The sequence below is a fragment of the Stigmatopora nigra genome, chromosome 5, assembly GCF_051989575.1.
Source record: "Stigmatopora nigra isolate UIUO_SnigA chromosome 5, RoL_Snig_1.1, whole genome shotgun sequence".
Lineage (NCBI taxonomy): Eukaryota > Metazoa > Chordata > Actinopteri > Syngnathiformes > Syngnathidae > Stigmatopora > Stigmatopora nigra.
The window spans coordinates 7465001-7489101 of record NC_135512.1 but is presented as its reverse complement, the minus strand read 5'-3'; the positions used below and the strand labels follow the sequence as shown (position 1 = coordinate 7489101).

The 24101-nt window shown below is 40.6% G+C and overlaps 5 protein-coding genes across 11 annotated transcripts in view; 4 read left to right on the top strand and 1 right to left on the bottom strand.

Annotated features, from left to right (window-relative positions):
- atf6 (activating transcription factor 6) overlaps positions 1-3188 on the top strand; it is a 35466-nt gene extending 32278 nt beyond the window's left edge. For both annotated transcript variants that reach the window (XR_013326237.1, XR_013326236.1), the window contains exon 20: positions 1191-3188. The gene's annotated coding sequence lies outside the window, so the exon portion shown is untranslated. The remainder of the gene's footprint in view (positions 1-1190) is intronic.
- LOC144196310 (torsin-1A-interacting protein 2-like) lies at positions 642-3537 on the bottom strand. 2 transcript variants are annotated; one of them, XM_077716327.1, is made up of 6 exons: positions 3407-3537; positions 2941-3017; positions 2503-2664; positions 2289-2429; positions 2077-2214; positions 642-1965 (listed from the first exon to the last, which is right to left on the bottom strand). In XM_077716327.1, the coding sequence occupies exons 2-6, from the start codon at positions 2987-2989 to the stop codon at positions 1205-1207; spliced, it is 1251 nt and encodes a 416-aa protein (XP_077572453.1). In that variant the 5' UTR covers positions 2990-3017; positions 3407-3537; the 3' UTR covers positions 642-1204. The 2 variants fall into 2 exon arrangements, with proteins under 2 accessions (XP_077572453.1, XP_077572452.1); XM_077716326.1 differs by having other exon boundaries at positions 2941-3030; positions 3407-3533.
- LOC144196309 (torsin-1A-interacting protein 2-like) lies at positions 3332-7137 on the top strand. 3 transcript variants are annotated; one of them, XM_077716324.1, is made up of 8 exons: positions 3332-3716; positions 3899-4024; positions 4129-4296; positions 4470-4565; positions 4648-4788; positions 4869-4994; positions 5075-5128; positions 5617-7137. In XM_077716324.1, exons 1-8 carry the CDS (start codon positions 3641-3643, stop codon positions 6390-6392), a joined length of 1563 nt encoding a protein of 520 aa, XP_077572450.1. In that variant the 5' UTR covers positions 3332-3640; the 3' UTR covers positions 6393-7137. The 3 variants fall into 3 exon arrangements, with proteins under 3 accessions (XP_077572450.1, XP_077572451.1, XP_077572448.1); XM_077716322.1 differs by having other exon boundaries at positions 3342-3716; positions 4464-4565; XM_077716325.1 differs by lacking the exon at positions 3899-4024 and having other exon boundaries at positions 4464-4565.
- A 718-nt stretch (positions 7138-7855) lies between these two features.
- Positions 7856-20437, top strand: fyco1a (FYVE and coiled-coil domain autophagy adaptor 1a). Of its 3 annotated transcripts, none has more exons than XM_077716750.1 (18): positions 7856-7959; positions 9252-9349; positions 10110-10216; positions 10508-10633; positions 10989-11095; positions 11299-11442; positions 11605-11698; positions 11926-14430; positions 14508-14600; positions 15151-15269; positions 15338-15505; positions 16609-16761; positions 16832-17061; positions 17138-17291; positions 18159-18251; positions 18333-18543; positions 19278-19387; positions 19526-20437. In XM_077716750.1, the coding sequence occupies exons 2-18, from the start codon at positions 9289-9291 to the stop codon at positions 19599-19601; spliced, it is 4551 nt and encodes a 1516-aa protein (XP_077572876.1). In that variant the 5' UTR covers positions 7856-7959; positions 9252-9288; the 3' UTR covers positions 19602-20437. The 3 variants fall into 3 exon arrangements, with proteins under 3 accessions (XP_077572876.1, XP_077572875.1, XP_077572877.1); XM_077716749.1 differs by having other exon boundaries at positions 7892-7959; positions 9249-9349; XM_077716751.1 differs by lacking the exon at positions 14508-14600 and having other exon boundaries at positions 7892-7959; positions 9249-9349.
- Positions 20438-20590: 153 nt separating this feature from the next.
- The window catches only part of ghrhrl (growth hormone releasing hormone receptor, like), a 13445-nt gene continuing 9934 nt past the window's right edge, over positions 20591-24101 (top strand). The window contains exon 1 of the mRNA XM_077716752.1: positions 20591-21376. Coding sequence (XP_077572878.1) covers positions 21323-21376 — 54 coding nt within the window. The 5' untranslated portion in view covers positions 20591-21322. The remainder of the gene's footprint in view (positions 21377-24101) is intronic.

Below are 24101 nucleotides of genomic sequence, written 5' to 3'. Positions count from 1 at the left end.
GATGTAATTGGTTGATGAGACATTTTTATCCCCCTCTAAACGAGTTGATATTTATTGTTCAGAGTCCATGTCATTTGTTTGTATGCTAAAAAACATATAGAGAAAATTCCTATTCATTGTTAAATCATTATTATTATGACATTGGTTAAATTCTGTATATTTCTTATTTTAGTAGAAATATTTTTTGCATAACTTATTTTAAATACTAAGAAATATTCAATTTTACAGCTATTAAATTATAATTCAAAAATAATTGCATGATTTTATTTGTTAAATTAGTAAAGACTAATTGTGAAAAAAATCAAATCTAAAATAATTTGTTCCGATATTTTTTGATAAATGTTTACATTTGCAGTTACACATTAGTATTATTAATTATTGACATTATTGTATACATTCTGGTTGAGCTTATTTACCTCAAACTTATTTTGTTCAGGCAAAAAACAATTCAGCAACTAATGAATCAAATACTACTTAAAACAATGTAATATTAAAAGATAGAATAAATCACAAATGCAATATATTGATGCACAAATATGTCCTCAAATTATGAAAATAACTTCATTCAATGATGAAGCACCTTTAAAACCTGATGCTTTTTATTGATATTTGTATACTTAAAAAACAACAACCCAAAAAACTGTATTTAGAATATTTTATTCATTTTTACTATACAAGAATTAGATTTGTCACAATTATGAATAGGGGAACGCTGCTTTTCATATAAATTTTTATCTTACAAAATATTTTCACAATTTACAGAATCAACCAAGACATCCACCCACAAGCCCACTTCCACCTATACTTTTCTACATGTGCCGTTTTTTTTTAATCTCCCAAAATGTCTACCAACCAGTGCAAAGAAGCATAAAGATCATCAAGGAACAATTAGCCAGAAACAAATCTGTTGGGATATTTTTTTTAATGCTGATTTAAATTCAAATCATCATAAAGACCCCAAAATTGCAGTTATTTTTGTTTGGGTTATTTTTTCTTGTCAGGCTAACCATATTTTTTTCTCATAAAAACAGGGTTAACTTAAGAGTGCATTCATGCCCAGAGACATTTTTTTTAAATACAATCCCACATTCTAGAAATCAGGGAATTGAGTTCAGTTATGGATTACGCCCCCAAAAATGAGGTGAAAACAGCTGTCAGAAGCTAACTGATTAAAAATGTATGTTCCCCAGGATAATCTAAATGTTCACAAGCAGCCTTTGTGTTCCATTGTCGCCTCTGCAGCGACGGGAAGGATTAGATGAGAAATCCGGCTCCACAGTCCACTGTACTTGTCCAGGTCCATCCTGTCGTAGGCCAGAGGACGACCGTGCGAGAGAAACTTGCTCTGAAGATGGTCGTCCACCATCTCCTCCACGGCGTTCAAAGAAATCTTGGCGGGTATGGCCTCTTCTTCCAGCAGCACGGTGAAGATGAGGGACGTGGTCTTGTATGCGGCATTCTCGTGGTCGCAGTAGCGGTAGAAGATGAGGGTGGACCCCGGAGGTAGCTGCTCCAAGCGGTGAATCACCGCCACTGGTTTGTCCCCTCTGAACGCTCCCTGTAATTGTTCGTCGATGTCCTCTTTCACGGCGTTGCTGTCCTCTCCGGCTCTTCCCGCACCCTCGATCTCCAGCACCGATCCGTTCAGGGCGGTGGATATGGCGGTGCCGAGGTCGCGGGCTAGGCAGTGTAGCGTCCTGCGGCTCCCGACCCCCGCCGTCAAGATGAGGCTGACGGGCTCGGTGGGCCGGAACGTCTCCAGGTGGCGTGTCAGGTGTCTTCTGCTCCGGTTCCACAACTCGGGACGCTGGTGGGGAAAGCGAGCTTGCACCGTTTCCAGCTGCTTGAGGAAGACGTTGACCGCAAGCGCCGTTGTGTTTGGAGGTGGCGGCTCTTGGGGAAGGACGAGCGAGACCAAGATGGCGATGAGGGCCACTACGCCGATGCAAAGCAGGTTTGCTATTCCTGCACAAAGGTGACATACTTTATTATGCATATTCTTTTAAAAAACTTCATTTATTTACAGAAACCAGTTTTTTAACCACAAAAACTCATGGACTGCACGTAATGCATTACCTTTCTTATGACCAGTCATGTGACTTGTTTCCTGGCTTGCAGGACCAATCGTCTCCACTTTAGGTCTGGGTTCTTTCATTGAGATTTCCTGGATCACCTGTTTGGACTCTTCTTCCGCTAGATTCTTATTTGCAGGTTCTAATCGATAAGGATAGATCAACAATAGTTATTTACATGAAAGTGGAGAGAATATAAAATGATTTTTTTCGCACCTTGTTGATCGCCACAGTTTGCTTTGTTGAGGACCAAACATTCTTCCTGGGGGCTTTCAATTGGACCATCTGCCTGATCGGCATTTGCTCCCCCCTCTATTGCTGGTGTGTTTTCTTCATCCTCTGGCTGGTCATCCTCAGCTATACCAAAGAAAAATGGCATTAATTACAAAGTACAGTACTTCACTTAATATGGGAAGCAGAAAATACTCACGTGCAGCTTCATCATTTTTTTGTGCTTCTGTGCAATCACCATCAACACATTCGTTGAGGTCTGACAGGATGGTGGCGCTCTTCTCCACATTCGAATCATTCAATTGGTCTTGACTCAACTCATTAGCTGGCGCTAAATTGCTCTGCTCACCCTCTTCAACATCTGCATGACAAACAAAACCAGGGAAAAAAAGGTTATTCATTTTTCAGTTCAATCAGAGGCCAAAAAAGGTTTCATAAAAATTTAAAAAAAAGTAAATTATGACCCCACCCATTGATTGTTGTATTTACTCTATGCAGATTCACTGATTATATCCCTAAGTTGATTGGTACACAGCAAAAAAAGGTGATCCTAAAACTATGTTTACCTGAACAATGTTGCTGTGTGATCCTATCCCCAATGATGATATGGCAGATATGTCTATTAACTATGATTTACCTGCTGTATCTTGTTGGCAACATTCAGTTGGGTCTGGTGGGTCTTCCATGGCTGTTTCGAGCGTCACTCCAATGAGCCTAATAAATGATCCTTTGTTGTAAAAAAAAATGGACCAAAAAACGTGTCATATTAGAGTAATCTTGCATATTAACCCACTGCAGTCACTTTTCTTGCAGGTGTGCAGTTCAAAGCAATTCGTTTCAAACACCCCCACGAATAGATGCGTGAAGATCAATGATGAATTAAAGCAAAAAAATCTACGTTTTAACGCCAAACAAACCAGGAAACAAAAGTAATTGCTTGATTTCATGCAAAAATTAGAAAACGAAACCAAAATGTTGAAACCCAGTGAGCTAGCATGAAACTGCGCGATCTTGGTTAACAACACCGCTTTTTCCGCGGGAAAGCAATTTGAATACATAAATATGCATATGTCTTTTTACTTTATTGGTTTATTTAAACTCACCTTAATCACGTTACCATGAAATACAAGCAATCGTATCACTTGCACGATCTCTAGCCGACACGGATGTTATTGCCAGGCAGCACGGAAATCACGTCAGAGTTCCTTGACGGACCAGCTGACCGGAAGACACGTTCATTTTCGGTTTTTAGTGTACTCCCACCAAATTCTTCCCCCCTCTCTTAGCATGATGCACAATCCTATGTTTTAGTTCGTCATTTAGTTTCAAAATCCTAAATGGATACGGACATTCCTGAAGATACCGTCGCCCAAGTTCCAAGGAGGTCGACGCGACGGCACTCTCCTGGGACGAGTAAGTTTAAAAATAAATGTTGAAAATTGACGTTAGCTTCAATGCTAGCCTACTTTGCTATATACCAGGTTTTGTGTGGCCACTCCACGTCCATTTGCATTCATTATTGAGTTAATTGCGGTTGAAGACACTAAATAGAGTCGAGTCGTTGAGTTAAAAACAACAATTCTTCTCCTATATAGCTTTGATTTTTGAGGTAACACCAAGAGGTCCGTTAAAGAGGTCCAAAAGGGGAAAAAATGTGTTGCCTTCTTCTATCCCAATTATTAATGGATCCAAAAATCTGGAATGTGGCTCTGAAGACGAAGGTGAGCTAACAGGATGTTTTTCTGGATTCAACAACAATTAAACTTGACGTGTCGTCCTCACGCTTCTCCAAAAGTGATGTCATCTTTCGAAACTTGTCTTGCAGAGTTTCCCAGCAAAAAGAATCGGCTGGAGGATGCAGAAACATATGGTGGCAGTGGTGATAAAAAAGAGATGGATGTCCAGGAATCCTCACAAGAGATAACAGAAGACCAGGAAATGGATAATGAGGAACTGCCTGTTGACAATCCCTTCCAGACAAATGTAGCGTTTGGTAAGATCTTGATTCGACACAACTTTCCAGGATTTTTCAGACACTCAAACACCACCCTTTATTAAAATGTAATAATGTTAATAATTCCATATGAAGAATATACATTATTTTTTTCTATGTTTGTCGTTTCTACTTACTTGACCTATGATTGGGTTCCTATTCATAAGGAATAGGCTCCACAGAACACGTGACATTGTCCCCCTACGTTGAACTTGGCGAGCGCTGCTATTTAACGGAAAATCCAGACCGACACTTCCTTAAACCAGCAGGTTTGACCCATTTCTGTCTATTCAAGTACTTTGTTGCAAATCTAATCGTCTTATTCTTAGCTTGTAATTCTGTTGTCTGTAGGTCTCGTATCAACCACCAAAGAAAGTTCTGCGTTCACAAAGCCTAGCACACATTCGAGATCTTCCGACAATGCGCGAATTCACAAGGGCTTCAGCAAGGATGGGCACAAAACACCGATGGAGGCTAAAGCCGAACGTTCCGGTATGGTAGACTTTTCTAAATGCAATATGATGGGAAAGGGATGCTTCTTATATGAATTGCACTGGCTATCTTTTCATTAGGTATTTTAAATCTGAACCACCACAGCGATCATCGTTTGTGGGCGCCCACTGTTATGGAACACCCTGTGCGACAGAGAGCCACTCAGCTTCTGGCTGGAAATGTATCCATTCCTCACAAGAGAAAGGGTAAGCAAGGTCTAAATTGAATTCTAGCTGCTTGTTAAATTCAACATTGTTACGCATTATTATTCTTCCCCCTTTCTCAGAAGTAAAAAAGACAGCAGCGGTTACCAGCAGAACCTCTGCAGGATCATCCCGAGGTAACCGTAGAGTTATTTGAAAGGAGCAGACAAAACTAGTGTCAAAGTTTTTCTTGGGAAAATATTTTGTTGATGTTACTTGAGCATACAAATGGTGGGTTTCTCACACTATTGATAATGAAGAAGATAATTTTAAGATAATGTGAAAAAGGTGACAACCCTCTTACAATTTACGGTGATCCCTTCCTATACTGGCTTTTATTTTCATTTTTTTTGCCACTATCATCTCTCATCTTGTTTTCTGGACCGCTATATCCTCAATAGGTTCATGGGGGTGCTGGAGCCTATCCCAGCTGACTGAGGTGGGAAACACTCTGAATCGGTGACCAGCCAATCACACGGCACAAGGAATTTTGGGGACCATGTTGACCAGATGTTGTAAGGTTCACTACTGCCACTTAGTGGCAGTGATTGACGCTCAATAGTTTGTCCTATGGCCCCACCCCCAAATCTCTCATACCTGAACATGGTCCTGACGTTTGTTTCAGGATTCCTTTCTTATTTCTGCGGGCTTCTCCTAATGTTTCCACTGCTACTGGGCATGAGCAAGCTGATTGCCCTCTACCGGGGGTCCCCACAAGGAGCGGCGGCTCCAGTCAGAGCCGCTCAACTCCAGTCCTTTGCCGGCAACCTGTCCCAACTGGAGAGCCGCTTCCTCAATCAAAGACCCGATTTGTGGAAGCGGAGCAGGATCCACTTGGAGAAGCACCTGAAAACCCCACGGCCCACCGAGCCCGTCAGCCTGATCCTGACTGCCGGCCTGGGCGCCGAAAAAACGCTGGCCTGCCTCGCCGAGGGCCTCGCCGCCGCCTTCTCCTCGGCTCTGGGGAGTTCGGCGCTGCGCGTGGACGGCGCCGCCGAGGCGGGTCGGGGTAGCGACGAGGTCAAGCTGGACATCGACCGGCAGCTGCGGGTGGGTTTCGGAGAGGGGCGGGTGGCGGCCGTAATCCACCGCTTGGAGGAGCTTCCGCCTGGCTCCACCCTTATTTTTTATCGCTACTGCGACCACGAACACGCCGCTTACAAGGAGGTCTTTCTCGCCTTTACCGTGCTTCTGCCTCGTAACGAGGTCGGCGGGCAGCTGGGAGCCATCGAGGAGATGGTCCAGGACTATCTGAAAGACAGGATGGCGGGCCCCGGCGGTAACACCGCCTTCAATGAGATGGACGCCGACAAGTTTGGCGGGCTGTGGAGCCGTATCTCCCATCTTGTTCTACCCGTTGTCGCCGAGGAGGATGTTGAGCAAAAAGGATGCAAGTTGTAAAAGTTCAAGAGTTTTCCCTTCAATCATATTGGGGATTTTCTCCTAACCTTCAGACATTAACCACATTTTCCCATTTTTCCCCATTCAATTACATTCATGTCTCTTTAAGAACTCCATTCTAATCCACTCGGCACAGAGATTTTCCATATATGACTAGATTTAATAGCATCATTGTGATGTAAATGTTACGCTGATTTCTCACAGTCTGGTGTTGATGCGAAAGTTTGAACACCCCTGTTCTGAAGGGCATGTTGCTTTTGGTTGCCATTTTTTTTCTGCTGTATTTTGTCTTTGGCATCCTCACGTCTGATTCTCTTTTCATTGAAGTTCCTCTTTTAGTTCATTTGTTTTCAAACAGATATGTTTGCACTAATGTTGGACCTTTATTCAAACAGTTGGCTTTTATGTGGAATCCAATTTTTTATTTGTTTTTGAACTTGGAGTTTTTTTTTTTGTTTGTGTGAAGATTGGATGTAATGTTAAGATGATTTGCTGGTTTTCTGAAAAAATGACGGATGCTCTTTCGGTCTGTACGCGACGAAAATGTGCCTTTGAAACGCATATGAAAGAAAAACTATTGAAATGACAAAATATTGATGTGAATAGTTTACAATTCAAATCACGTTTCCTTGTTTGTGTGCTTAAATATCACCTATTTGATGATTCTTGTATTCCCATTTGGCATTCTCTGAATATATTTAGTAAACCTGAACATGTTGAATAAAGATTATTTTGATAAAGAAAACTGATGCTTTACATGAAAGTGTTTTATTTCACCAAGAAAGTTTATATATTTTTCAGAGATTGAAGGTTTGATTCCTGTTTCAAATTGTTCAAGTTTTCTGTGGGTTTTCTCTGGGTACTCCGGTTTCCATACATTTTAGGTTGGCTGAATAATCTAAATTATTCCTAAATGTGAGCGTGTATGGTTGTCCGTGTCTTTGTGCCCTGTGATTGGCTGGCCAATCAGGGTACCTCCCCTGCATAGTACCAGAAGTCAGCTGGGATATGCTCCAGCACCCCCCGCTGCCCTTGTGAGGATCATCCATTCAGAAAATGAGTGTATTAATCTTATACTGTTAAAAAATGTCAGAACTTAAATTGAGCTAAACACATTACTTGGCAAGCTTCTCTGTGTGTTCAAATCAAGATAAATATCACAATACTAACTTGATAACATGATGAAAATATCACTTAGAAGCAGATACTACACTGCAAATTTGGCTATGGCGTGCCGGATGTTTTAAGAATGTATTATTTTTAAAAGTATTAATTAGATTTATAATTATTATTTATTACTTATGGTAGTTCATTTGACGCGCACTGGCCCATCTATTCTTACGCGTATGATAATGGTTGCCAGCGATCACATGATGCCCGTGTTGACACAGCGACGACAACCGACCATGTGGGTCGTTAAGTCCCGCCCATTAACGGAATCCCAATTGGTCGGGGTTCGCAAACTCGCTTTGTGAGTGGCTGAAGATCATTGCCAATCATCTCAGCTACACCGCGTTGATCCCAGAACGCAGCTGTTTTGTTTTGGACATGAATCGCACGCTGGAAAGTATGTAAAAGTTTGCTTTTTTCCGCAATTTATAAATGCCGATCTAGGTGTTTGAACATTTAAAATAAGCTTTCACGTTGACTTGTGGGTTGTCAAGAATGATTGTTGTATATGTGCCCTCACAGACTTAATTAAATGTAGGGGAAAAGCACTCGCATGTATGTTGTGTCAACGCTTAAAGCTTGTATTTTTGAGTACGTTTAAATGAGTTATCAAAGCCTTTTGATATTTGATCGCTTATAAAATATGTTGTCCGAGTTAAATACAATCGTTAGAGATTATTGTACTTTTTATTTAGCAAAGAAGTTATGTCGTATCCCTAATAGCCTTGAGCAAAATTGGCTTTACATTACTCTTGGAATTTGTATTTCCTTGTCATCCAGTATCCATGCTTCATAAAGGATTAACTTTCAAACCCCTAAATTATATTGAGATCATTTTACTTAGTGTCCTCCTTTCATCACTTTAATATTTTTTTCTGAATCATTGACATCTTGGTTATTTGCTTTGTCAATTAACCCTAAAAGTGAAGCATTCTTGTACTCTTATCAAAGGTGCAATACAGGAAGGAAGATCTTATCTGTTTACTTAACATTTATAACCCAAATTCTAAATGTTGTTCAATAACATTGACTTAATTGATGCCCGACTGCCCTAGTTATTTCAGTATGTGTATATTAGAAGGATTTTTTTTCGGGTGGGGGGCGTGGTCGGTCAAAAAAACAAAAAACAAATTCGCATGTCAATCTATTCAGAATTTGTATTACTATACGTATTTTAAACAAAATTACCAATACATTTTTTTTCTTTAATCAATTAGAGATTGTCTGACTTGGCTGCATGTTATTATTTGATTGGTTTGTCACAGTATGTCTTGTTTTGGGGGTGCAACAGCATTTAGTCATCTGCCCACACTCATCAATAATGATCATTGTATATTTTATTTGAAGATTTTCTTTTTTTCCTCATGTTATTTGATAAAATCTGACTGTAAACAGCAGTAGATATTGCACTTTTATATAGTGTTGATATTTTGTGTGATTGTGACATGGTAGTGACGGTATTAAGAGGTGGATTAAGTCAGCTAAGTCCTCACTGAAGGCCTAGTTACCAAATGTTGTCCTATTACCACAATACACAAATGGCATCAATTCACTACCAAAAATGTCCAAAGCCAGAATTTAACCATTGATAATTTGACAAGACTGCCGCTCAAAAAGTCAACAAAAAATTCAAAAAATCACATCATCCCTATTTTGTGCTGTGCTGATTGTAATATTCTGATTCAGCAGGCTGGATGTGACCCCAGGGAAGAAGAGTGGTGCTGCCATGGCTGTCGGGGCTTCGGTTGGGGAGAGCCAGCTCCAGAGGATTATCCGCGATCTCCATGGTACGCCCCCAGCTTTCTCTATGTGCGTTTTTGCGTGTGACTAGATCAGCAGTGGACAGCGGTGGCCTGAGAAAGAAAAGGAGAGTCACAAGGCTTTACTGTCAGTGTCACTGTCATCGGCACGCTTGGATCCAGCTAATCTATCGTTATCTAGAATTAAAAAAAATAAAAAGTCATTTTGGGATCCGAGTTAGTGACGACATCTGTGTCACCAGCATGCAGCCAGACAAAGAGCATGTGCTGAGTGTGCACCCTGCCAACGTGTCCTTCCAATTTTTGCGGTGGATAAGAGGCGAGTATGTACGTTATGGATGGGGAGTGGAACTCGCGTATGGTAGTGCTTTATTGCATGGGAAAAATGTGACACATTTAAATGATTCTCAAAATGTTACAGGTTTACTTTCTCTATGGGAATTTAAGGTATTAATTGCTGCTGTAGAAGTGTGACCTACTATAAGTCAGTGTCGGAACAAATGAGCGTTTCCCCATTGTAATAAATTGAACTTTTGCCACTTTATTAGTTGTTTTATGTAATATAGCTTTGAAACAAATCTGTTGATAATATTTATCAGTCAAAGTTTTTGAAGTATAAGCAACTCGGGTCATATTTTGGGCTGGCAACGGAACCAGTGAGTGTGCTTTTTAAACTTGTGTGTACTGTTTGCTCCTATGTTAAACTTTATAGGAATTATGGACTTATGATAGATAGATGTCCCAATTTTTTAACATCATTTCTGTTTTTGTGTGTTTGGATTTGCAGAAGCTGTTGGGGAGCTTGTTAAAGAGTATAAAGAAAATGGCGAGCCAATCACAGATGACAGCACCAGTTTGCACAAATTCTCCTACAGACTGGAGTACCTGTTGCAGGTGTGTCCCAGTTAAAAAAAAAAAGCTCCATAAAGAACTGGCATTGGATATGACACTTATTTTGTGTTTTATTTCTATGTGTATTTATTTTATTTCACTTTATTTATTGTTCATAGTTCAAGTCTTGTATAATAACCATTTGTGTCATGAAAGGAGCAAAAAGTATTATTATAATTGAGTCGGCCATAGTATTAACATTCAAATCTGTGAGTTAAATGAGAGCCCTTAAATGGTGTTACTAATGTCATTCCAAAAGATTTAACAACAAAACTGTCATTAATTGTCTTTCAGTTTGACCAGAAGGTGAAGACGACATTTCTTGGCACAAAAAAGGACTACTGGGATTACTTTGCCGAATGCCTGGCTAAAATTAAAGGCGCAAACGATGGCATTCGTTTTGTCAAATCCATATCAGAGGTATAACTAAACCTTATAGAACTTTATATAATCCCAGACATATATATACTAAAGAAATGACTATGTCAAAATCATTTGTTCTGTCCCTATAATTATTAAGAAATATATTTGTATAGCAGAAAGGCAATAAGCGGTTAAATTCAGTTCATTACCAAAAAATAAGGTGCTGCAAATTTAAGTATACATCAAAGGCCTCAACCTTAACGTAAAACTGGACGATTATGAGCAAAAATATGTTTCGGTTCCCAGTCATCCTAAGCTAATAGGTTGAATCAAGGCAACCAGATTCCTCTTGTGTTTTTTTGTTGTTGTAAATAGACAGATGTGGCAATGTTAATCTTTCCTTCTTCCATAGCTGAAGACCTCGCTGGGAAAGGGCCGAGCATTCATTCGTTACTCCCTGGTGCACCAGCGATTGGCGGACACGCTGCAACAGTGCCTCATGAACCAGAGAGTCACCAGGTACACTTTCAGATTGATTGCAAGTAATAGGTTTTTCAGAAATTTCTGAAATTTCTAAATTCTTATGTATCATACAACATCATTTGGAATGCCTGGAGGAAGCACCCTATTTATTTATTTTTACAGCAGACGATGAAAAAAATGCAAATTACATTATCATTGAGCTAATTTTTCTCCACTTTTCTATTTTTTTGTCACCACAGTGACTGGTACTATGCAAGGAGCCCTTTTATGAAGCCTCACCACAGTGTCGATATCATCAATCACTTGTACGAACTCAATGAGATTCACTTTGATGTCGCTTCAAGAGGATATGACCTTGACTCCTCCTGGCCTACTTTTGCTAGGTAAGAGTATGGCTGGGAAAGCAACAAGAATGTAAAGAGGAACACATTAGGATTGGAAATTAGCCAAAGAGAAGTTCTTAATTTATGAAACAACAGTAAATCTGTTAGAACAGAGGGAAGGTTACGTTCTCTTAGTATCGGTGTTATTTATCCTTTCAACAGGAGGACTCTTGGCGGTGCAGGCTCACCTGGACATACATGGAAACCACCCAGTCGCAGTTCCAGTATTAACAGCCTAGCCAGCAATTACTCTCAGGTAACCGATTGGAATTCAAGTAAAATCCACTTAAGGATGTTAATTTGCCAACAATATTCTGGGTTTCAGACTTAAAATATAAAAACAGATATTACTGAAAATATTGTCCCAAGCGTTGGGTATTAGGAATGAGTACAAATTATTAAATATCTTTTGCAGTAAGATTTTACACCACATTCAACTATCTCTCTCTTTGGTCTTTTCTGTTTTTCTCTCCAAACATCTAGCAAGCATCTGATTTCCTCTCCAGTCCGGACTATGGTCAGGGTCTCCTGAATGATCTGAACGACTCCTTGCCCCCCTGCAACGAAGACGTGAGCAACGTGGAAGATCTTCGCCTGGAGCTCGATCGCTCTGATCTGAAACAGCAGGAGCTCCTGAATAAAGTGCAGGAGCTGAGCGGGGAAGCAGAAGAGCTCAGAGGCGTGGTGGTGACGCTCCAGAGGCAGCTGGATCTATCCCTCACGGCCCAAGAGGAACAACGAGGTTTGCAGGATGAGCTGGGTGATATGCAAGTTAGAGAAGAGAGCCTTTTGAGAGAAGTGGAAAAGCTTAAGAATGTCGAAAAAGCCAAGGAATCAGAACAGGGTCGTCTTCAAGAAAAGTTGACGGTTGCTGAGGGGAAGAACATTGAGCTGTTGGCAAAGTTGGACGGAGTTCTGAGTGAGAAAGGCCAGCAGGCGGCTAGTCATTTTGATTCAGCACAAAAGATACACCAACTGTTGGACAGCTTAAAGGAGGCAGAGAAATGTAAGATGGAGGCAGTGGCTGAGGCTGAGGAGAAAAAGCGGCAGACAGACAGGACAGTGGAAGAAATGAGACTGAAGGAGACTGCGGCAAAGGATGCTGAAACAAAGCTTAGAGCGTTACTTAAATCGGAATCTGAAGAGAAAGGAAAACTCCAGACCAAAGTAGAAGAACAGGGCCACAGCCTTGAAATTCTGCAGGGTGACTTGACGCTGAGAGAAAAGGAGACCAGCAACTTACATAAGCAGCTGCAGGACCTCCAAACATCTCTGGATGAAAAGGAGAAGGAGGCCTCTGAGGCGAAAATGAGGACACAACAGCAGAGAGGGGAGCATGACAAAGAGATGAGTATGCAGAAGCAAATGTTAGAAAAAGAAATCGATACTCTAAAAAAGCAGTGGGAGGTTAAAGAAGCAGAGTTGACCTCCAGCTACCAGAAGCTACAACTTGTCGAAGACCACAACCAAAGCCTGAGCGCCGAGAGGGACAAGCTGAAGACAAGACTCGAAAAGCTTGAGAGTTGCGTTCGAGAGCAAGATGCAAAGACGGAGGACTACAAAACACAGTGTGCCAATCTAATGGGAGTAAATGGGAAGCTGTTGACCACAGCAAAGAAAAACGAGGATCTTAACAAAGAGATGACAGAGAACCGGAGACTTCTGGAAGGGGAATTAGCATCACTAAGGGCTTCGGAGAAACATTTAAGGAAGCAGCTGGATGATGCCAAAATGACAGTGGGTGAAAAAGAAAAAGGGCTACGTGAGGAGAACCTAAAGCTAGAGGAGAGTCTGCAGCGGGCCAACATGGCTGCCAACCTCTCAGATGTCACATTGAAGCAGCTTGAGAAGGAGAACCACAGTCTGAGAGAGGAGCAGGAAACTGTGAAAGAGTCTCTCTTATGCATGCAGGGCAACTTAAAGACTGTTCAAGGGCAGATCAGTGAACTGGAGAAAAGCTTAGGAGACTCGCAAAAGAGTGAAGCCAGCTTTCAGGAGCAACTGCGGGTGGCAGAAGCGCAGCTGGAAAGCAAAGACATGCAATTGATTGAGGTCCAGTCTAGGGTGATTGCTCTAGAGAACACAGCGAAGGATCTGGAGTTAGGAAAGGCAAAGGCAGAAGCAGCTTGCTCGAAACAGACAGAAATGATTGAAATGGTTACCTGCGAGAAGCAGGCGATAGAAAAGTGCCAACTCCAAAGGAGTGCCATCCAGGCAAAGGAGAACCAGGAAGCGGTCGTCAGGCTAACCGTATTGGAGGGCCAGTTGGAGGTTAGCATGAAAGAAGTATCCAGGCTCCAGGCAGACATTCTCGACCTTAAGGTGAGCTCACAGAGATCAGAAGAGGAGAAACTGAAATCCCAAGCGCAGCTAGAAGTGACCGAGTCTCAGAGAGATGAGTTGCGGACTCTGACCGAGCAGCTTAAAGTCCAGACCGAAGCCTTGAACCAGAAACATGTAGCGGAGCTCCTGGAGTGCAAAAAGAAAGAAGACGTGATAACGGAACAGCGCGACAGAGAGATGGCCGCCCACGCTGAGCTCTCCATATCCGCAGCCGCACTTCGAGAGGAATTGGCCACCCTCAAAGAAGAGAAGAACCGTCTCGACCTGGAGAACACTGAGACGCGAGAAGGCCTTCACAGGGCCAACACAGAAATGGCTGAACTGGGAATGACCATCTGTAGGTTAGGCGCAGAAAAGGAGGAGGCCAAGAAGCACTGGGCGGACGACACCGCCGCTATCGAAGAACTGAGGCACGAGGTCGAGCGTCTGGAGGAATGCGTTGGCCAACTGCAACTTGAGAATGAGCGACTAGAAGGGGAACTGAGTCTCAAAGAGAAATTCCCAGAAGCGATCGCAAAACTTCAAGAACAGCTGGAGAAGAATAGGACCAAGCTGGAGAACCTCAAGCTTTCCAGCCAAGAGGAGGTAGAGGCTGTAAGGTTCCAGATGAGCTCAGAAAATATGAACCATCAAGTCCAGTTGAAGGTAAAACACAGCAACTCAAAAAGCACTGCAACTGTTTGTTTTTATGTCACTTGATACACTGATTTCATTTATCTTAGAATGCAGAGAAGCAGCAACAGCTACTCAAAAGCCAGCTTCAAGAGGAGAAAAATACTGTGTCGGGTTTGCGAGAAAGAGTGTGTGAACTTGAGGTTTGCCACCCTCATGCATTATTCATTTAATAAAAGTTGTAATATATCATCTTCATTCTCCAGCAATTTCGTGCCTGGTCAAAGAAAGCCCTGCACATCTAATTATTGAATCTGTAGTGTGAGACTTCCCGCAGAGTTGCCTTCATCATCATTGGCCCTGGTAGATAATTGCACTGTACTGTGTGCATGTTTAACTTTCAGTTGCAGGCCATAATGGTGTCTTTGATTCACTCGTAGTGAGACATGTATTGTACTTTAACGATAAAACCAGACAAATGGCAAAGGGCAAAACAGAAAACCTATGCATAGCATACATGTCAGCAGACTACAAAAATAGGCATCTTATTCTGGTTGTGACATCACAACCAGAAAGACCCATTGTGTCTATTTTTTTTGGTTTCTGCGCTAGTACATGTAATACTCATCAAATGACAGAACGGTCCAATGGTGACAGCAGACTAACCAGAAAAACTAGCAGACTTAAAATGTAATGTTATCATTTTTAAAGCATAAAATATTTACATTTTTTTTCTGTTCACGCATACCACAGGCTGAAAATGACGAGTTTATGCAGTTGAGCGGAGAGAAAGACGGTCATATCACCAAGACTGAAGCGACCATTCGTGAACGTGACCGTACAATTCAGCAGCTGCAAGACGCCCTGACCAGGTTAGTTTGTGGTTCTGCTTCACATCATCATAAGTGGTCTATTAGAACCGTCTCTATCCCTTTTTCAGTGCCAAAAATGAGCACACGGCGATGCAAAACAAATGTGAAGAGTTCAAGCGTAAACTCAGCACGACAGAAGACGACCGACAAAGTCAGCACGTGAAGATGACGGCCGAGATAGATGACCTCAACAATACCAAGTTCAACCTAGAGGAGCGCCTCATTGAGCTTATCAGGTAGTGCCTACATTCGAATCAGATCATTCAGGAGCAGCTTCTGGGACAAGCGAAGTCACGGTGTAATTATTTGTTTGAAAGACTAGGCCCCTCTTCTTTCATATTCCAACTGTGTTTTAACAAGGTTTTCCAGAGAGAGCAAATTTTGTTTTCCTTGCATCAATGAAAAAATGCGAGGCCGCAAAGTTAGATTGAGAGGGAGAAAATGCACACAGTAACTTTAATGATGGCGAGAGGAACACACTAGAGAAGCTGTTTGCTTTATTATTCTGTTTTCAACAGTTGTTGCTTTGTTTGTTTTGTTTTTGCACTACAAGCGCCTGAGGATTGCCCTCAGATAGCGCTAGAGCTGCCACTGGAACGCGGATTATTTCATCCGGGGGGTAGTCGGAGGTGAGGGGCAGTCAAATGTCTCCGGCTGGATGAAAAACGTAGGGTGCCACGGTCCTTGTTGGCAGCTCTGAGTGGTATTTGTTGGAATTCGCAGGCCGCAGCGAGCGGCCTCTCAGGAGACACCACGTGAAGGTTTCCAACTTTGTCTCCCACAGTTGTTGTTGCCCTACTGCCCACAAGGCATTTATATCTGGCAAACCTTGAACTGAATGTCAGTGATTTTATCACTCACTTCCCCCTTGGATCTCGCCACATAATCTCCATGTGCTTCCTAATGTGTTATGCATTATTTTGTGAAATTAATCACGTTCCCCCATATACAAATACATAAATTGGTGTACCTGCGCCAAGTCATTTGAGTTATAATCTTTTCAGCAACGATATTATAATCTGATCATTATAGTGCATTATAGTTTGTACTTCTCTGACGGTGATTCAAAATTGAGTGTTTTTGTCTTTGGAAAAGCTAACATTTTGGTACATTGGATTGCATTAACCCAATTATGCCCCGATTCCTGTTTAATTCATTGGCTGCTGTTGGCATCCAATCCCTTTTTATTGAAAAGGGCGAATGAAAAAGGGAGGTTTTTGACATAAAAATGCGGACACGTGATCTACCAACTAGTTAGCCTCTTTATTTAGCAAACAAGTAGGCACTATAACAAAGACCATCGTAGGCTTTTTTTATATCAGTCGTGCGGTCTCCTCAGGGACAAAGATGCTTTGTGGCAAAAGTCGGACGCCCTGGAGTTTGAGCAGAAACTGCGGGCCGAGGAGCGCTGGTGGTTGATGGACAAAGACGCCACTCACTGCCTCGGCTGTCAGGGACAGTTCACCTGGTGGCTGCGCAGGCATCACTGCAGGTGGGCGCTCATCATCCAAATAGAGCACTTTTAAAGAAACACCAATAACACTTGTTTTAATTTTTTGCAGGCTCTGCGGCCGCATTTTCTGCTACTACTGCAGCAACAACTACGCCATGACTAAGCACAGCGGTAAGAAGGAACGTTGCTGCAAAGAATGCTACAGTCAACACAGCGCAGTGGTGGAACGCTTCACTGCCGCAGAGCTGAGCCCATCTGAACGGCAGCCTCCGCCGCCGGGCCCTGGACCTCATCCTGCCCCCGAGTCTGCCCCATATCTTCCCACTCCTTGTGTCACAGGTGGGAGCTCGGAACACCAATGCTATTCTGTATGTAGTAGTTTTCTGTAGAGTCCAATGTGCATCTTCTCTCCTAGTTTCAGACCCGGGCAACAAGCCTGACGACGGCACCTTTGACATCATCACAGAAGAGGAGGTAAATGGCGTCTATGACAGTGACGCCAATTCACAGACCACAGGCGGCTCCTTCGAGGGAGATCAAGAGCAAAGGCCACCAGGATCTTTAGACATGTAAGTGTTGGGATCTTAACAGAAATGTTCAGCATTTTGGGTTTCAAAATTCTTGTGGAATAAACATTCACTTATTTAGGGTTTGTCAATAATAGTTCATAAACTACCTAAGGCTTGTTTAGCTCATCTGTTCTTCAATTTCTGTTTTTTTTGTTTTTATATTGAAACATGTACACAGAATTGTGAGACTAGGTTATAATTTTTAGCCCAGCAGGCCATCAATTTTCCCTTTATTATAATCTCCACCTACAAAGGTGGGAAGCAGAAAAACTGGAACTATACAAGTGCCCTGTTGCTTTAGTTGCAACATCAATTGTTGTGTACTGTGAACACCCCATTGCTTTACGTTTTAAGAATAAAATACAAAGACGCCGAGCCTTCTTTAGTTGACCTAAAAAGAGAAATCTTCAGGTGTTTTTCCAATTAGTTTTAAAGAATGTTAACATTAACGCATTCTCTACAGAACAGCAGCACTATGGCTTCTTAGCGTGAAAGCGTAAAAGTCACAAAGGTTCATTCTTGAGCATAGTAATGGGTTAAAATTCTCTCGGCTTGCTCTTCAAGGAGCTTTCAACGGCATTTGAGTGTATTTATCAGTGGCTAGAGTTGGTTCCTGATGGTTACATGTAATGACAACTTTGCCATCGCCATGACAACAGAGCATATCTCATTGGCTGCTAAGATTTGTCTGAAAACCCCTGGAAAACAAAAAAGGCCCCAGTCGATACGAGATGTTGGGTTAAGATTGGCTTGTAGCTAGCATCCAAGTGTAAAAGTCATTTTCCAGAAGGCTTTCAAGTCGTCATCTTTCTACCGTGCCACCTTACTTTTGCATTAGGTTTAAATATGAATGAATACTTTTTGCAGAGGGGTGGGAGAACCAATGCCCGACGAACCGGAAGAAAACGTCGCCACGGTGCAGGATTCGGAAATCAACCTTCTCAAGTCGGGAGAACTCACGTGAGTGTCGACATTTCCCTGTCAGCAACTTCAGCTGAATCTTTTGCTAACTAAACTATCTGTCACTTGGCTCATGGACAGGATGACTGTCCCGCTTAGCATCGAGGACATTTTCCAGTTTGGCGATGGCTCCCGTGAACTCTTCATCAAATCCAGCTGTTACAGTGTGGTGTCTGTTGCCGTGGGAGACTCGGGGCCGACCATCAGCTGGATGTTTTCCTCTGAACCTAAAAGCATCTCTTTTAGTGTGGTTTACCAAGACTCTGCCGAAGCCCAAGTGGAACAATCAAAGGTAGAGATGCATTTAGGTTAATTTCAGGACCGGCTACACATACAACCCGAGGTTGGTTCAGTAGCCAAAGATTTGACTCAAGTAAGAGCAGTATTACTTCAAAATTATGTTCCTCAAGTAAAACAGTCGTCCCAAAACAAAACAGATAAAGAAAATAATGAATACATTAGAGCTATGTGCTGTTACAAGTATATGCACCATTTTATTTGATGACAAAACCCCCTTAAAAAAATTACTTTAAACTTTTGTAATATTTTTTAACCCTAATTTTCACACTAAAATTTCCCTAGAAAACTATATTTGCTAATACACTGTGTAAGCAGCACTGGGCTAAATACACTGCGTTTGGAGGGGGGCAAGTAGTCGTTCATGATCCATAAATTGTGCTCTATGTTTTAAATATATTAATCAAAAATTAATAGCCTTCCTTTTGTGAAGCTTGTACCTAATTTTCAGAAAGGAGAAGGTACATTTCATGCGTCACAGTCTGTGCTCGACTGAAGTCTTGTTCTGGCACGATTAGGACATCAATAATCCATAACAACCTATGCTGACCATAGTACAAACACCTGAAAAAGTCATGTGGTCCACAAATCGGAGCTCAGCACCACATCCTGTCTTTAAATGGGGCCCCGTACAGGGCGTAATCAGACCTCTTTGATAGTGCTGATTGGCATCTGGGGTGCATTGATGTGGACCAAAGGCCAATTTTATTTTCCACTTTTATTTCCCAGGTCCTCATCCCACTCACTCGCTGCAATTCTCACAAAGAGACCATTCAGGGACAGCTGAAAGTGCGTCGGCCGGGCATTTACGCACTCATCTTTGACAATTCTTTCTCTCGGTAGGTGCACAATTCTTTACCTATGAGGCATTTATCCTCATGAGTGGGTCAATGATTAAAAAAAAAAATCTTAACACTTCAGTTTATCCAGCAATTAATGGAATTGCATCTTTTGGAATGGAAACATTTGCTTCGCAGGTTTATTTCCAAGAAAGTCTTCTATCAACTGACCATAGAAAAGCCCATCATCTACGATGGAAGCGACTTCCCCTGAAGCTTTAACATCGCAACGACGTCACTGGAGTTACGGTATCGCCATGGCAACTCAGAGGAGATTAAACAAAACTCAAATTGAGGGACATTTGTTTTAACCTCGACAAAAAAAACATTTACAGTATAATAATATTCTTATAGTTAAACAATGTTCAAATGTGCCCTTAAGTCGCCATTTTTACACGAAAATGAATTAACACTAGCAAAAATATATCATATGTTTTAGCCCTAAAATAAGTAAATAATCATTTTCTGAATCTTTTAGTGTTTTTAGTTTTACAACATCTTTTTAGGTTTGTTTTTCAGTCTTCTAATTGAAAAATCCCGAAGAGATAGAAAACATAGTTTTTTGTGTGTGTGTGTGACTGAACACTATTTGCACTGTGCGCACTTCTCAGGATTTTTGCATATATGTGACACTTGGTTGTCATTTTATGTTTTTGTATCCGACAGATTGCAAAGCATTTTACTAATTGGTTGCCATTGCTGGCGATAGACGTCCAATTCATTTAAACTTAACAGAACCCAATTTAAATAGATTGGATGTCTACTAGTGGGGAAAACTGGTTTAGAAATCACAGCAGAATGATGAAACGAGCCACATGATTGGACGTTTATGGGCTGTTATAGACGATCACATTTGGGCAACTTTGCGTATTGTGTTTTTGTGTCTGTTTTATATCTGGGAGGAGGTAAATACATCGGTTAACATTTGATTACTGTTCTTCTTCAAGTAAGGGCTTATCTATGATCTTATTTTTGATTGGCCCAATTTTGTATGCAAAGCTATTTTTCTCTACTGAGCGGCACTTGTTAAAAATATATTTTCAAATGGTATGATATGGTCATTTGTGTTTTACTTAATGCGGACTAGGATGACTGAAACACAATTGATGTTACAATAATTAAAAAAAAATTTTTTTTTAAATTAGTTCTTGGGACATTGATATCACGATTGTCCAAATAATCTGTAAAAGTGTGTTTATTTTCTAGTGAAACTTCCAAATACATCAGTCTCACCAAAATGGCAAAATTGATCCAAACTGAAGTTTTAACAGGTATAATGTTTAAAAATCAACTTTTGCTTTAGGATTTTTTTCCCTTTACTTTTCTAATTGTATCCGGAGGTAAAAGAATATGCGTGATAACTTTTGGTTGTTCCTTTTTTGGGGTCACAATGCAATACAATCTTTTTCATTTAAAGCTTCACTAGTATTTGTTTTAGTCTAATAGAAGGCACCATAGAAGGCTACATGATGAGAATACATTTCCAGCTATACATGCAAGGAATGCAGCAAATTCAGGTATAACAAAAAAAATGTTCACCCACTGTTAAAGATGGGGCACAAGAAAAAAAATAACTCTAGACAAATGGAATCAATTGTTTGGCTAATCTGTTGATGATGAATCAGTATTTGCCAGTTACCAGCAATCATTGGTGTGAGGTGAGAAAAAGTGAAGAAAAAAACAAAAAATATACCACTTTTTAGTCACAAATTATGGGTGTGCATTATATTCAAATATATGTGGTATATAAATGGATACATATATGAGGTGATGATTAATACTTTTATTCTGAAAACACTTTGGATGTCTACATTTCCCACATTTGTGAGCTTGACAGCTGGAACTCAAATTAATCTGGCGAGAAAGAAGAGAGTGGGGCTCCCTCTGCATCCCTAAACTGAATCCAGTGTGGGCTTCATCCAGGTGGACGGCAACATGCAGTGGAAATGCATCCGAGAGGCTTTCCTCGCACTGTGCTTCATTGCTGCTGTGAGTAGAGTCCTTTTGTTTATTTTCAATTTGCACTTTTCCTCAACTGCAATACAAGTTGGGTTCATTTCTATTCCCTGTATACTTATATTTTAAATTAATACCTTTTAATTCAAATTTTTGGTATGTATTTGAATTGGAATACAAAAGAACAACTGCTTTTCGTGTATCTTTTCAACTGCAATCTTTCAAATTCTTTAAACTCTTTTTGTGGTCACATGGAACAAACTTAATATATTATTTTCATTTTTCATAAACTTCTATTTTTAAGATCACTTGACAATTCTCAAAGATTCTTGTTTTCTGTCAAAATGTCTATTTGTTTGTATACATCTGGATTTTCCACTGGAAAAAATTACTATTCTTTTTTGTTTTTTAAATTTAGACTCCTGAAAAACTCATTATAAATCTAAGTCATGCACTTTGGGGCAGCAAGTCAAAGTTTGACAGGCAATTTTCACTTGAATGGTGGTCTGAATAGCAATGTTGTTTGAAACAATGAAACATAAATATTCATCAATTAGGATCTACGGGGGTTATGTGATCTGGCTGTGCCTTGAATATTCCATTAATTGCTTGAATGAAAATACAATTGATATTGTCTGGCACAACCTATTTTAGATGTATTTTAGTCTTTAAGTACCTTTTGGAATAGCACATTTCCCACTGAGATTTTGAAAAGCGTGATGTGTGTTCTTGAACAAGTACAAATCCAAGAATCACCTTTGTAGCCGTTATAACACAAGTCGGGAACCTTTTTGACGAAGAGAGCCACAAACAATTCATATTTTCCAATATTATTCCTTGTGAGCCACACTACAAATTTAAAAGTCAAAATACATACATGTAATCAAGTACCTTATCAATTTTTTTGTAATTTCACCACTTTTAAAGTGGAAAAAAGTGAATATTTTTTTAATATCCTCATGCTGTTGCTAATCAATGAGAGGAAGCATTCCAGAAAAGTCTACTGCAAAAAAATGAAGATTAAAGCAGTTCTAAATGTAATATCTCAGTTCTGTCATCAGCAGTTTCCATATTTTAGCTCACAAGTTAGCAAAGAGCCAGATGCACCCATCAAAAGGGCCACATGTGGCTCCCGAGCCATAGGTTCCCTACCCCTGCTTTATAATAATAATAATATTCATCAAACATCAACGAAAAAATGCATCCACTCAGTGTTAGTGTAAAAATTTAAGGCTGCTACTAGAAAGACAAAAATCAAGCTGAAAAAGTCTGTTGAGACATCTCCAAATCAACAAAGCGTGTGATTCCATGTATTTAGAATGAGGGGGAAAAAAGGCTCTGATTTTGAATTCCATTCATCTGTTTATGCCATCTAATAACATAAATCAATCACGGCAACTTGCCCAGCGCAAGTCTTTAAATCTACGGCTGTCATTAGGCAGACCACCCTCTCCGTCTCCTCGCTTCATTTCATAACCAAATAGAATTGCGAGACGCAACATGGCACCCGCTCGCCACAATGTTCCCCTTCAATCTGTATTTCCATTCACGGCACGGGACTGTGGAGAATTCCAATTATATACACAACACTACCACAAACAAACAGCCACTGTGAAAAAGGACTATTCACTTGGTTGATTCAATTGAAATGTTGCACCATGACAGCTGCTCAAATAGCTGGAATGACAACAAGTAATTTTTGACATTGCAATTATTGAGCTCTCTTACTGCTCAGAATAGTGACAGAGAGTCATTTATCATTTGAAATCGATTGGACGTTAACCTTCTTCAATGGCTGTTAATGACTTGAAAGTGAGACTAGTATTTTACAAGCTAAAACTCATTTATCCACCGTATATACCAGTTTCTTGATTTCCATTTAGATTGCATGGGAGGAAAAAACAGAATATCGTTAGGCTGGACAACGAAATACCAATTTGTGTCCAGAAAATAGGTATAACCACCCCACGAAATAATAAAAGCACCTTGATATATTCGTTTATAGCATGACTAGACGAACTCAAATTATTTGCAAGTCAGCTCTCCATACAGAAATGAGTGGAAATGCCATTTTCCACTTTTGCACTTTTTCTTCTTTCTTGGTATAGTAAGCCAACTTATTCTTATTCATTACCTGACTCTATATTCTATTTATTTAACATGGCACCTGTTTTTGAAAAGAACAGTCATTTATCCCTATGCAATTGGCATCTCTGTATATTGTGAAAACTAAACCAAAAACTTACTTCATCCAAACAACATTAAATATTTCAAATCAAGGCAAAATGATTGTATAAGCAGATGTACAGATCCTTTAACTTACTCTACTGTACTGTAAGTTTATTTAAATGGAGTAATAGTTCATTTCCGCCACATATTTTTCCCATCTATCCTCCCCTTTCTTTGACTTTGAAGAGAAACAAATCATAATTGCGCTTCATTTCTCAAGCTAAAAGCTGTCATTAAATCGTTAGCTTGACATTAGAAGCGGCAATTTGCTTAGGATGCCTTCCGTTCCTTCATTGCATGCCGTCGGAAACGGATGTGTTGCCGCTCTGTGCCATTTGGCCCACGTCATTTTCTTGCATGTATTCTGGCAACTTTGATCTTCCTCACTGTACATCTTATTTTGTCTGTCACTCATCACAGCTCTAAATAGCAAAATGACAAAAGTGTTCACAGAAGAAGAGGAATGAGAACCTTGTTTTTTTTTTTTTTTTTTTAAGGTCAACCAATGATTTAGAGCCACCGTGTCTGA